The 15025-nt window shown below is 32.0% G+C and overlaps 2 protein-coding genes across 2 annotated transcripts; both read left to right on the top strand.

Moving 5' to 3' along the window:
• Positions 1-6944: 6944 nt before the first annotated feature.
• On the top strand, positions 6945-7565 carry LOC9310639 (auxin-induced protein 15A). The gene has a single exon (XM_002874526.2). It carries the CDS (start codon positions 7203-7205, stop codon positions 7512-7514), a length of 312 nt encoding a protein of 103 aa, XP_002874572.2. The 5' UTR covers positions 6945-7202; the 3' UTR covers positions 7515-7565.
• A 5122-nt stretch (positions 7566-12687) lies between these two features.
• Positions 12688-15010, top strand: LOC9310638 (probable 2,3-bisphosphoglycerate-independent phosphoglycerate mutase). The gene is made up of 6 exons (XM_021023408.1): positions 12688-12784; positions 13020-13335; positions 13426-13571; positions 13648-13924; positions 14020-14292; positions 14382-15010. Exons 2-6 carry the CDS (start codon positions 13036-13038, stop codon positions 14844-14846), a joined length of 1461 nt encoding a protein of 486 aa, XP_020879067.1. The 5' UTR covers positions 12688-12784; positions 13020-13035; the 3' UTR covers positions 14847-15010.
• The last annotated feature ends 15 nt before the right edge of the window (positions 15011-15025 follow it).

Raw genomic sequence — 15025 nt, 5'->3', positions numbered from 1 at the left:
GCAGAAGGTTGTGAATCTTCACATCAGAAGTCTAAAAAGAATACATTTACGTCCAATATTGCGTTTATCCCGGCAAACCTACTAACTTTACGCTACATCTATTGAAAAATGTGCAAAACACGGAAACACAGATGCATTGTATTTCCAAGTTATGATCGGATATTTTCTACAATTCAACATAAACTCGGTAACGGATAAAATGCATAAAACAACAAATTTATCGCACATAGAAGCAACATATGTGTATGTAGTTATGTTGATAACCAACGGAGAAATAGAGGAAGGGGTCCAACAACTGAAAAATATAGAGTGTAATAAATTACTAAACAAATATACTATACAAATTATACTATGACATATATATTAATTTTTAAAATTAATTTAAACTGATACTAAATAGTCTTTAAATTTTTTAAATGTACCAAACAATCAAAAGAAAAATATTTTAATTTATAAAAATTCTAATAAAAAATATAATAACGAACTTAACGTAACAACCCACGCGTGGCCTTGGCTAACACCTAGTTTCAAATAAAGGAAAGTTTTACCTTTCTATCATGAAATTGTTCTATATGTTTTAACAGTGTTTTTTGCTCTTGAGGTATTGAAAGTTTTGGTTGGACAACTCCTTTGAGGACCCATTCATCTGGAAGATTTATATCTTTCCATTGAATAGATCTCGGTATAACAGAGTTGGATCTTGAGAGATCGGTGTCAATTAAGGAGAATTTTTTCTCCTTTTTTGCTTGAAAGTTTAACTTTCGAAGAGAAGGCACTTGTCATAGCTTTGTAATGTACTCGGAAGATCAAAGCAATTGGAATTGATTTTTCGATCATATCATAATTGTGGGTTTTAACTTGTAAAATTTGGATAGAAAAAAAAAAATTGGTCCAGGACACAAACTAGACTTTATAGAGCTTAGTAAGGAATCATCAAATTGTAAACCGTGTCTCTTAAGATAGCTAAAATTAAACTATTTAATCTTTCTTTTGAAAGTGGTTTAATACCTACTTGGACTAAACCCGATGTGTGTGTATTTAAAGTTTTTTTTCTCTATGTCTTTGCAAAGCATTTTCGGATAACAAATAAATTGTTTCGAAAGGTTTTCTAAGTTGAATATCTCTTTCTTCAGTTTTGATAGAGAAATTCGTTCTCAAAAAATTTAATTTTGATATTTAGTAGATTTGATCTTTATGTATTTTTGGAATTTCCCAATTATCAATTGATGATTGAAAATCATCTATAGTTGTTTCCCAATTATGTATTCGTTCTCTACTTGTTTTATTTTTTAGTTCTTGAAGAAGTGGCTGAATCAGATCTTAGTGATGTTGATCTACAATATGAACTCATTTTCTTAAGTAATTTAGGATTTAAGTTTAGCACCCCCTACAATCTCGTGAGCTATTTTAGGTTTAGATTTCTCGACGCTTTAGGGACTTAACATACTTTAAATTTAGACTAGAAAAACACTCAGGAACTTAATGAAAACCTATTATACTTATTATGAGTTTAAATTTAGGATTTTATCACTTATTAATCTTATCATCAACTGGTACGTGGCGTTGTTATAACTCAGAATGGGACGATATAGACACGAAGGTCTTTCTCATTTAAGAGTAGTATCTTAGCATGATATCATCATACCCGTGTGAGAATTCCAGCCTATATACCGATTGGTTTATCCTATTACACCATCTTAAAAATGGTGATGTTAGCTCGAAAGATGGTGATGTTACCATATCATATATATAACGTTACCATCTTAAAAAATATCACTAAATAAAATTTTTGTATACAATCCTATATTTTAAATCAATTTAAAGTGGTGTATTGAACAAATATTAGAAGTGATTTATGTTAAAATGACAAATCATATGTTATTCAAACATGGGTTTTTTAAAATTCTTCTAAAATCAGGTGTTATTCGATTAGTAAATTTAAAATATACGATCAAATCAAGTGTTATTGGAAACATTTTAAATAGTGGATTTGAAGTGATTTGAATAATTTTATGTGAGATTTCAGAGAATTTTTTAGCTAAAATACAAATACTCAACTACCATAGTTTGAAGTGAAATTTCTGAGAATTTTAATAACAATTTTCCTAATTCACCAAAATTCACTAAAATTATCTCAAAACTCATTAAAACTCAAATCACTCTAATTCACTTTCTTCCTTTAAAGCATCATCTACTACATGTGCTTATTCTTTCTTTCGTAAGCTTCTCAATCACATCCATCACTTCTCTGTTCAATCTGTTAAAAAAAAATTATGTTAGCTAAGGATACTTAAAGCACAGCCAACACAAGAAGAAGAAATAGTTTTGTAGACATGTGGGTTCTGGTGAAAGTCGGAATGGTCAATGGGGGAAAAATGGCATTTGCTCGAGTATTAACACTTAAACCACAATGGCACGAAGAAGTGTATATACTACCACACACTTCTTCTAGCTCTTTTGGTTTAAGTCTATTGGATTAATATTCGAGCAATCACCCTTGTTTCCCCACTAACATTTCTGTCTTTCACCAAAACCCACATGTAAACAACACTATCTCTACTCATTATATTGGTTATGTGCCTTAAGCATCCTTTGGTTGCTAATTTACTTATCTAACATGAATGTTTTATAAACAGATGAACAAATTAAAGAAGTGATGGAAGTGATTGACAAAATGACAAAGAAAGAAGAAGAGCATGTCGTAGATAGAAGAAGAAGAACCCCATGTCTGAAACTGAAGAACCTCATGGCAAAAAGATAAGACAACTCTCAAATATATATGTATATTTGTAAATATTTATGCAAAACTTAACAAATAAATTGAAATTAAGAGAAAACTAAAAAAATTGTTTGTTAACACTGTGACGTGGCACCCACGCCTTTCAACATGTGGCGTCAACATAATCAAAATCGAATAGTTTCTTGCCACCATGGCGGCAAATGTATATTTTGCACGAATTCATAAGTTTATGCAGTATTTTTGAATTAATGTTTTGTTGAAGTATGAATTAGCAAGGTAATAAACTTGATGTATGAATCAAACATATCTTTTAATATGGAAAAGCTTTTTTCCTACCTATACAACACGAAGAATCTAGAATCTATTTGCCAAAGAGTCCACTCTCAAGAATTTGAAATGATACAAAACAGAAATACAAACTATGGTAAAGATAGAAAGAAGAGCTAAAGACTCTCGAGTCTTTACGAAATCCCAGTATGGTGTCTTCAACCATTAAAAGGCGAGTGAGCACATATATTAGTTTTTGATGTTTTAAAACGACATTCTTTGTGAAACGGATGGAATATGATTCTTTTTTTTTCGTGAATCACTAGTCCATTTAGTCTAGTCTAGCCATTAAACTTTAATTACTTTGGACCAGGGTCGTCAAATAAATTGTATGCCATATTCATGAAAATTTAGAAAACATAAAAATATTTAATGTGGTAAACTGTTTTTTCTTAATATTACTATGAAAAAGCCTTTTTCCTACTTACAACACGAAGAATATAGAATTTTTTTGCCAAAGAGTCCACTCTCGAGAGTTCGAAACGATACAAAACAGAAATACAAAATGTGGTAAGGATAGAAAGAAGAGCTAAACACTCTCGAGTCTTCAAGGAATCCTAGTATGGCTTCTTCAACCATTAAAAGGCGAGTGAGCACATATTAGCTTTTGATGCTTTTAAACGACATTCTTTGTAAAACAGATGGAATATGATTTTTATTTTCGTGAATAGTTGCTCCATTTAGTCTAGTCTAACCATTAAACTTTAATTACTTTGGACAAGGATCGTCAAATAATTTGTATGCTATATTCATGAAATTTAGAAAACATATAATTATGAAATTTAGAAAAAATACAAATATTTATTGTGGTAAACTGGTTTTTCTTAATATTACTATGAAAAAGCCTTTTTCCCACTTACAACACGAAGAATCCAAAATCTATTTGCCAAAGAGTCTACTCTCGAGATTTTGAAATGATATAAAACAGAAATACAAAATGTGGTAAAGATAGAAAGAAGAGCTAAACACTCTCGAGTCTTCAAGGAATCTAGTATGACGTCTTCAACCATAAAAGGCGAGTGAGTACATATATTAACTTTTGATGATTTTAAAAGAACATTCTTTGTGAAACAGATAGAATATGATTTATTTTTTCATGAATCACTGCTTCATTTAGTCTAGTCTAGCCATTAAGGTCGTCAAATAAATTGTATGCCATATTCATGAAATATAGAAAACATATAAATATTTAATGTGGTAAACTGGTTTTTCTTAATATTACTATGAAAAACCTTTTTTCCCACTTATTACACGAAGAATCCAGAATCTATTTGCCAAAGAGTCCACTCTCGAGAGTTCGAAATGATATAAAACAGAAATACAAAATGTGGTAAAGATGAAAGAAGAGCTAAATACTCTCGAGTCTTCAAGGAATCCTAGTATGACGTCTTCAACCATTAAAAGGCGAGTGAGCACATATATTAGCTTTTGATGCTTTTAAACGACATTCTTTGTAAAACGAATGGAATGTGATTTTTTTCGTGAATCACTTTTTTATTTAGTCTAGTCTACTGTCTAGCCATTAAACTTTAATTACTTTGGACCAGGGTCGTCAAATAAATTGTATGCCATATTTATGAAATTTAGAAAACATATAAATATTTAATGTGGTAAACTGGTTTTTCTTAATGTTACGATGAAAAAGCTTTTTTCCCACTTATAACACGAAGAATCCAGAATCTATTTGTCAAAGAGTCCACTCTCGAGAGTTCGAAATGATATAAAACAGAAATACAAAATGTGGTAAAAATAGAAAGAAGAGCTAAACACTCTCGAGTCTTCAAGGAATCCAGTATGGCGTCTTCAACCATTAAAAGGCGAGTGCACACATATATTAGTTTTTGATGCTTTTAAAACGACATTTTTAGGAAACGGATGGAATATGATCTATTTTTTCGTAAATCACTGCTCCATTTAGTCTAGTCTAGCCATTAAACTTTAATTACTTTGGACCAGGGTAGTCAAATAAATTGTATGCCATAATCATAAAATTTAGCAAACATATAATTATTTAATGTGGTAAAATGGTTTTTCTTAATATTACATTGAAAAAAGCTTATATCAGCCAGAAGAAAATCATATCGTAGCGAAACTTGAACGGTTAGTATAACAGAGTCCGTACAAAAACGAAGAGGAAGGACGTAGGAATCAATAAATTTCTATAATCCAAAACAGTATGGTCACTTCATCTCTCAGATCTATAACGTCCATAACCCTCTTCATGCCTATTATATCCATATCTCAACAAAGTTTACTTTAGTTTTTTTTTTTCTATTTAATTAAATTTTTTAGAGCGTCTTCTTATAATCGATATTTTTAAAGGTTTTGAAAACAAAGATTTTGGCGCAATGAGTTTATATAAAAACTATTGATCTGCATTTATTTCTTATATATATTAGCCCATGAGTCACTAATATAATTCGGATAATTTGGTATGATAAAATCACAATATGAAAGTATTACTGTAATCGAAGCAATTTTGCATGGATTATATATAACAAATTACTTAGTTAGACCAGTGACTATTATTTTTAGCCTCAAACCGTCACAAATTTTGGAATATATGAGGAATGTAAAAAACCTTATCGGATAGTAGAAATTAAGTGAATGGAGAAGTATGGAGAGAAAGATCATCCTCTATGAGCAGTAGCAGAAACCATGTGCTTTTCTCCAGTCACTTAATCGTAGCTCAATCCATGACCCATTATATATTAACCACACATTGTTCTCTCTCTATCTCTCTCTCTCATGCATACGTAATGGTTTGAAAAATTAAAGTCATCGACTCTGGCTAAGTCCATTATTCCCCCACAATCATCGTTAGGACCTAGCTAGCTAGCTACGTACGATCATATAAACACTCACTACATATTGTCATACATAGATGTTATCTTTTGAAGTTCATTATCCATCTAACAAATTAAAGAACTTACCCATGTCCATGTGTACTTGTATTTCTATGCATACGCTTTATATAATATACCTTATCCTTTTATAGCATGAGCTGATTGATGTTTTTGTATATCTATATAAAATCTTAAACGGAAGGAAAACGGATTCCGCTCGAAATGTAAAATACTAATCAAAGAAACTATAAAAAAAATTTTAAAAAAATAAAGATAACTATAAGAAACTCAAACGCAATTACTACAACCAAATTATACGATGATCGTTTTAATGTTATTCTCCAACCGAATGGCCGATGTTTTCAGTGTATTTGGAGGAATTTCAGAACGACAAGGACGAATTCTCAACCTTTATCTTTAATTTCTCGTAGTAAGCTAATGTAAAAACAGATAATCTGGCACGAAAAGTTCGTACAAAACTGCATTATTTGACCGTATTAAAACGAAATTTACGGAATTTTAGTGTAATGCATTCACGTAGTTTTCAAATGTTTTACAATCAAAATTAACTAATTAAAAAAACGAAATAAACTAAAATTTTAAACTGCCGAAATTTACGGAATTTTGTCTTTTAAGCTCTAATTAATTTCGGATGACAAAAAAAGAAAAAAGTTTTAATGTTATTTGACCGTATTGAATTCCAATATTCTGATTAAAACATATAAACATTTTGTAGATCCGCCACAAGTATTACCAAAGACTAATCCAAGTTTATGGAACTATAGACCAACGACTCGTAACTTGTTGTATATTGTTTTTGTAGTATCCGATGATCAGTTAACACAAAATAGGCCCGGATTGGGATTGTGATATATGTGTCATTATGATTTTACTTTGAGAATGATTCACATTAATAAATGGTAACACTTTTAAAAGTCATGAAATTATCCTATATTTTTGAATGGCAAAACGAGGAATTTGAAAACTAAATTAGTAAAATGGATATGAAGATTTTTTTTACGGCAGTTTAAAATTTTAGTTTATTTCGTTTTTTTAATTAGTTAATTTTGATTGTAAAACATTTGAAAACTACGTGAATGCATTCTAGACGGCACACATTCCCAAGCCCGACAAATAAATAATAACTAAAAGTGAATGTACAACTATATATAAGTACCCAACTTCCAAATCAAAGTGGAAACACAAAGATCCCCACAAAATCCGTTAATGTCCTGTGACTCACACCCAATACAAATATAGGTCACTATATAACAAGCTTATATACAACTATGCCGAACAAGGTCATTGACATGCACTTCCACCAAAGAGAAGAAGAAGAAGATTCTGGAGAGAGCAGATCATCATCCTCAAGAACACCCAGAGGGCATTTCGTGGTTTACGTCGGTACGAATAAGAAGTTGGAAAGATTCGTGATCCCCACAAAGTTTTTGAAGAGCCCTTCTTTCCAAAAGCTTCTAGACAATGCGGCGGAAGAATTCGGTTACGCGGAGGCTTACCAGAACAAGATTGTCTTGCCCTGTGATGTCTCTAGTTTCCGAAGTCTTGTCATGTTCCTGACTTCTCACGACAAGTCACATTAACTACATCAGCCCACTTTTACGTCGTCGTCTGAATGATAAAATGGTTATATTTTTTTTTTTTTTTTTAAACCGGGTATATGTATGTGTTAAATCTCACGACAATCTCATATGTATGTGTAATGTGTTAAATCTTATAATGTACTATATTTTCTAACTTAATTCATCTACGCGTGTAAGATCTTCATTTACCATATATATGTTGAATATCCAATGTGCTTTTTGATTGGTAACTTAGGACTACGTAAAACGTAGGTCTTTTATATCAAGCATAAAGCCAGAAACTAAAATCAAGAAAGCGACAAACTCTGAATATAAAATTTTGAATGTAGTGACACATGTTTTATCAACAATTTAAAAAGAAAAATAAGACAAGGAAAAGGGTTCGTCGCTACAGTAAACGATATCATTTTGACATAACAGAGAAGGTAAACGGGAATTTAGTTTTCTGTTAGCCTACTTAACGCTATGACTAAAATGGCTAGCCAACCAAACTTTGTTAATTAATTTTAAAAGTCAACAAAAACTTTACGATTTATATGTCTTATTTGTAGTTCATGATTAAATCGTCCCAAATTTGAAAGTTCATAATTTTTTTGACATTTTTTCCTTTTGTTTTCCTATATACTTTAGAGTTTTTGAAATTTATGACAACGAAGTGCAATTTGTGTTAATCCGACGGCGATTGCCGAAACACATAGGCAATGTTCAAAAATCACATTCTCTCTTCAACCAAATGGGCGCTAATTAATAGTTATGATCTCTATGAATAATTATTTTGGCTCCGCCAGTGATTGTAAGTCCCCAAAAAAACTTCACTGAGTTTATGTTAACTTCTCGTCTTCCATTTAGTTGAGATCAATTTGGCTATACTTCAACCAAATGGGCGCTAATTAATACTTCCTCTGTTTTACAAAAAGTGTCATTCTACATTTTCAAGGTAACTTTTACGCTAAATTTCCTGATTTGCCCTTAACCCAAAGCTACTTTTTATTGAATTTAAATCATTAATCACTTATTAAATATGGGTATATATGTATAATCTAAGGTTTTCTTAATTTGTGTGAAATGTGTCAAAATGACACTCTTTGTGAAACGGAGGGAGTAGTTATGATCTCTATGAATAATTATTTTGGCTCCGCCAGTGATTGTAAGTCCCCAAAAAAACTTCACTGAGTTTATGTTTACTTCTCGTCTTCCATTTAGTTGAGATCAATTTGGCTAACTCCATTTGTCTCAATATTTAGGATGTTTTAAGCTTTTTCATTTGTTCCATTTCATAAAATTGTCTCTAGTTTCTATGCATGATTTATATTATTTTAATTGTTTTTAGTTATTTAAATTATGCAGTATCTTCTTCTATTGGTTGAAATTTTATAAATGAAAAAAATATTAATTTTTGTAATTTTAGTCAAAACATCTGATAAAATGGGACAGAGGGAGTAACATTTCCTTATATGGATTTCCTTAACTTGGACCAGTTAAAGGGCTTTTATTGAGGTAAAATGTTCAAGGCATAATTCTCTCCATTTGTTTTTCAATATTTATATATTTATATATATATATATATATATATCAATACTATTTTCTTAACCTCTGTTTTCTTATTGATATTCATTTAAGAAAAATATTCTATGAACTAATCAATAAAATCATGTATTAACCGGCGAGTTTCTAATTTAATGCTCTAGTTAGGAAATTAAACTAACATGAATAATGTTAAACTAATAGGTTTTAATTTTTATTTTTGTTAAAAAAAATTTACATGTCGAAAATATAATTGATTGACCGACGAATATGGCAATCCCGTTAATTAAAATTTTGAAAAGTGTCAAATTCTTTAGAAAATATTTAATAAGATTTTACATCATATTTTTTTGGTAGTAGACTTCACCAAAAAATCAGATCACTCACTAGTCACTACCATATTTTTTAATTTTCCTATAACAAATTCTAAACACCTCTATCAATTAAATTATAGCTACAAAACTAACCAATCAGATAACTAAAAAATTCAAAATAATTTAAAATACGGTGCAGCAGTTCAAAAAGAACAATTATTGGGTTCACCCCTAGGGGTGAACCCAATTCATTCACCCCCATTTTAATCACCAATCAAATTTTGACATGTCATCTAACTAAAACAATTAATATTGTACTTAATATTATCTAAACAAAATAATTTAACTAAATCATTAAAAACTCAAAATCAAATTAATTGTAGGACCCACTACTCTCTCTCCCACGTCTCTCTCTTTTGTTTTTTTTTTCTTTTTTTCAAATATTGTTTTTCTTCAACTTTAATAAAAAATGTAAAAAAAAAAAATTTAGTTTCATCATATTTAATCATTAAAAATTAAAATTGAATTAATTGTGGGGCCACTAACTCTCTCATTCACGTAACACTCCTAAATCCATTAGGAAAAAAAATCAATATGTCAATAAAAAACCCTAATTCTAAATGTTATATGAACTCATTAACCCTAACCTTATTCATAAGTTTTTTCTATTCTTCTTCTCACATATCATCAAAAGAGATTAGTTTTATCAAAAGAAAGAGTTTCACGTTTCTACACAATTTAAACGTAAGTTAAAATAATTTTTATATTTACATCAAAGTTTCTTAGTTAAAGAATATGTTTGAGGTGAGAGAAAAATGGGCAATGGTATATGGACGTCATACTTTTACAGCAGATATGGTGAGCACACAACGTAGTGAAAGTATGAATAATATTTTGAAAAGATACTTGAAGAGTAATTATGACTTGTTGTCCTTCTTTGAACACTATGAGAGAGTGTTGGATGATCGGCGATATAACGAGTTAAATGCTGACTTCAAAATGATGCATACCTCTTCGGTATTATCTGCTACCGTAGAGATGTTGCAACATGCAGAAGAGGTGTATACACCCGAAGTTTTTAAGTTGTTTCAGAAGCAATATACAGTTATCGGTGATTATGTTGCTAAAAAAGTCAGCAAGTCTGAGATGGTGTATGAATACAAAGTATCTTATCGTGGTGGACCGCGAGAGCATTTGGTTAATTATGATGCTACAAACCAAACGATACAGTGTAGTTGCATGAAGTATTCTTTTGCTGGGATCTTATGTCGTCATGCATTGAAAGTATTGGATAAGAAGGATGTTAGGAGAATTCCATCTAGCTACATCTTGAATCGATGGAGTAAAGAGGCAAAATCACGAAACATATCTTCTTATCGTTCAGAGACATTTAATGGAACAGTAACGCAATCGATTGGAAAGCGTTATAGCCATTTATGTCACAATTTCCGTGAGATTGCATCTGTTGCTGCTGAACATGTAGAATTGACGATGTGTGCGAATGAAGCTGCATGTGAATTGATTAAAATATTGGAGAAAAAGAAAAAAGAACTTGTGAAGGCTAATGCATGGATGCTCCCAACTTCAAATGTTGAACATGTGGAAAGAGAAGAAGAAGACGAGGAAGTTCTAAATGCACGTGGAATTAAAAGAAAAGCTACTGTTGGACGACCAAAGAACAAAAAGGTCGGACCCCACGGTCGATATTTGAATGCTCTTGAAACGAAAAAACGGGGTACATCAAAGAGAAAATTATTGTTTCAGGTATTTGATAAATAATTTTTCTTTTTCGTTTATGTCCAATTTCCAGCAAAAGGTGACTTCGTCAATAGATGTATATATATATTAATTACAAGATAAAATTGATAAATGCTTCAGGATTCAACTTTTGCTACCAGCAATCCGACATTACAGACAGAGCCATTTTCCTCACAAGTGCTACAAGTAAACTATTCATTCTTACTATTTATATTTGACTTTTCGGTGACTTCGTCAATAGATGTATGTATATTAATTACAAGATAAAATCGATAAATGCTTCAGGATTCAACTTTTGCTTCCGATATCCACTTATCTGTAGCTACAAGCAATCCGACTTTACAGACGGGGTCTTTTTCTTCACAAGTGTTTCAGGTAAATAATTTACTCTTACTATTTATATTTGACTTTTCGGTCAAATTTTTCATTATTTGAAATCTTATATTTTGTAGGAATTTGACAAAAGTTACGGAGATTTATTGTAAACCTCGATCATTTTGAATACAAAGACAAAAAACATATGGAAATGTTAAAGCTTTACTATTAATTATTTTGGTTAAATTTTTTTTTTTACATTTTTTATTAAAGTTGAAGAAAAATAATATTTGAAAAAAAAAAAAAAACAAAAGAGAGAGACGTGGGAGAGAGAGTAGTGGGGCCTATAATTAATTTAATTTTGAGTTTTTAATGATTTAGTTAAATTATTTTGTTTAGATAATATTAAGAACAATATTAATTGTTTTAGTTAGATGACATGTCAAAATTTGATTGGTGATTAAAATGGGGATGAATGAATTGGGTTCACCCCTAGGGGTGAACCCAAGAATTGTTCAAAAAAAAAGAGAATCTTTTTTTTAAAAAAATTTGTAGGTGATAAAGCCCGAACAGTAAAATTTTACACCTCAAATTTTGTAAATTGTTTGTGTAAGGCAGTTTTTACCCTCAACAAAATCAAATGAATCAACAAAACTATGTTAAAACTTAAAAATTTAAAATGGTCTTAGAGCCCGCAGTATAAAAAAAGCTTTTTACTTTAGCCAAAACGACGTCGTTTACGTTATGACTTTTTTACCGTAGACACAAAAACGACATCGTTTTAGCTAATGACTTTTGCGTACCTCTACCCCCGTTCTAAAAATCCCCGCCTAGCCCCGATTACTCTCCGCTTAATCGCTAGGCCCACCCTATCCGTCTCGATTAATGACTAATCCCCTAAAAAATCAGTAATCCGATTATTCTCCGCCTAATCCGATTACTTTCCGCCTAATCTTATATATCCCGATTATTTTTTAGATTGCAAGTATAAAAAAACTTTTTATTTTTGTTATTCAATCATTTGAATGGAGAGTTTGTGATTTTTTACAATAACTTGTGTTCAAATTTTAATAAAAATCATAAATTTGTAATAAAAATCATAAATTTTTACAATATTGGATTAATATATTTTAAAAATATTAAAATAACCCTAAAACTAATCTCCGATTAATCCCCGATTTTAATCCGATTTTCCGATTAATCGCTAGGCCCATGCCGAACGCCCGACTAGCGCCTAGCGATTTTTAAAACAAGGCCTCTACCTGAGCAGAACCCGACAACGACACACGACGTCACGACAATTCTCAACTTTGAGCTGCAGACACAATTCCGGCGACAATAACGATTCCAACGCCGCCGGTAAGGGTTTATTTGTATTCTAATTTCGATTATTTTAAATCCCTTAGCTAAAGATTTGAACTATCTGAACATTTTATCTCAAATAACTGTAATTCATTGTATAAGAGATCGATCGTTATGTGAATCATTCTGATAAGAGAAACAAATCTTGAAATCAGACATCATAATGTCAAAATTACATATTAATTCATAAAAGTTCTCAGACTTTCAATTTCTTCTTTACCAATTGGAACAGAAATCACTTGTGGCAAATGGAAGAAGTCAAAAAGAGAGTTGCTTTTGTACTGATTGATGGTTTGGGAGATGTATCAATACCAAGATTAGGTTATAAAACTCCATTACAAGCAGCAAACATACCTAATCTTGATGCAATTGCTTCATCTGGAATCAATGGTTTAATGGATCCAGTTGAAGTTGGATTAGGTTGTGGTAGTGACACTGCTCATCTTTCTCTAATGGGTTATGATCCAAGAGTGTATTACCGAGGTCGCGGTGCGTTTGAATCTATGGGTGCTGGATTAGCTATGTCACCAGGTGACATAGCTTTCAAGGTTTTTGATTTTGCTTTGCTTCACATTTTGTTTTTCTTAGGTACCATTCTTTTGTTGTTTATAGGTTTTGACTATTGTGTCATTATGCAGTCTAATTTTGCAACTTTGGATGAGGATTCTGGAGTTGTTGTTAGTAGGAGAGCTGATCGACATTTCGAAGAAGAAGGACCGATACTTTGTGCTGCTCTTGATGGAATGAAGCTTCCTTCTTTCCCTGAGTATGAAGTTAGAGTCAGGTTGTTAAATATATTTTCATTTGTCTTTATGATTTTGTGTTTTGGGTTTTGGCTAAAGGAAGGTTTTTGTCGATAGATATGCAACGGAACATAGATGTGGAGTGGTTGTAAAAGGGCCAAGACTTAGTGGGAATATATCTGGAACAGACCCATTGAAGGATAATCGTTTCCTTCTTGAAGCTAAACCTTTGGATGAATCAGAAGATGCTAATCACACAGCTAAAGTCGTTAACGAATTATCTAGGGAGATATCGCGTATTCTTGTTTCTCATCCGGTTAATGTAAAGAGAGCTGCACAAGGCAAGAATATTGCCAATCTTGTCCTTTTAAGAGGCTGTGGCATTCGAATCGAGGTCTGTGTTTCAGTCCTTTACTGTGTCTAATACAAATGCTTTTAATGAATTTAACTGCTCTGTTTACTTATCTGTTATGGTATTTGTATATAAAGGTTCCTCCTTTTCATGAGATGCACGGTTTGTGGCCGTGTATGGTAGCACCGACGAAGATTATAGCCGGACTTGGTATGTCCCTTGGTATTGACATTCTAGAGGCTCCGGGAGCCACTGGAGATTACCGGACGCTTCTCACATCAAAAGCAATTGCTATAGCCAATGCGCTTTCAGCTCCTTTGAATCGCTGCCCAAATGTCTTTGAACCAGCAGAAGACGGGCATAAACCGGGAAGGTCAGATGGTTACGATTTTGGATTCCTTCACATAAAGGTGAAAACATTCGTCTGTCTTTTAACACAACATAAAAATTTCCATTCTGATTTTCGGATGTTTTCTTTGTTTTCTTATAATTCTTGCAGGCTATAGATGATGCAGGTCATGACAAGGCAACATTGTTCAAAGTCCGAGGATTGGAAGCTGTGGATAAGGCGATACGTCAGCTCGCTAAGCTTCTATGGCATGCTGAATCTTCTTCAAATTACCAGTATTTCTTGTGTGTGACTGGTGATCATTCTACTCCAGTTGAGTATGGAGACCATAGCTTCGAGCCTGTCCCATTTACAATGTGCCGGCTAAAGGATTTTGTGAGCGCAGTTGGAGGAGAATCAGTCTTATTAGAGACGTCTTTGGACCCTTTTCCACTTCCAACGATTGTCACTGAAATAGAAGAAGAAGACGGTGGGAAGAGGGAAGCTCCTTCGGCGATTAGTGGAGACTCAGTCTCAGAGTTGAATGAGATTGCAGCTGCAAGAGGATGTCTTGGCCGTTTCCATGGTGGTGAAATGATGGGAGTCATCACCAAGTTTCTTAAGCTAGAGGTATGAATTTCGTAATATTTTGCATTTTTCTTTGAGAAGTTGGATTTTGGAAGTGTAATAAAAATACCAACTCTGACAATGTAGGTTCAGTTATGGTCGTATAAAGTTCAAAAATTGTCGAACTATGTATCTTTTGTTTCACATATGATTGGATTGGTAACATTTTACCACCATAGCAAACAATC

Source organism: Arabidopsis lyrata, assembly GCF_000004255.2.
Source record: "Arabidopsis lyrata subsp. lyrata unplaced genomic scaffold ARALYscaffold_6, whole genome shotgun sequence".
Classification (NCBI taxonomy): Eukaryota; Viridiplantae; Streptophyta; class Magnoliopsida; order Brassicales; family Brassicaceae; genus Arabidopsis; species Arabidopsis lyrata.
Note: the sequence above shows the minus strand (reverse complement) of the source record. Positions and strands in the feature narration are given on the sequence as shown.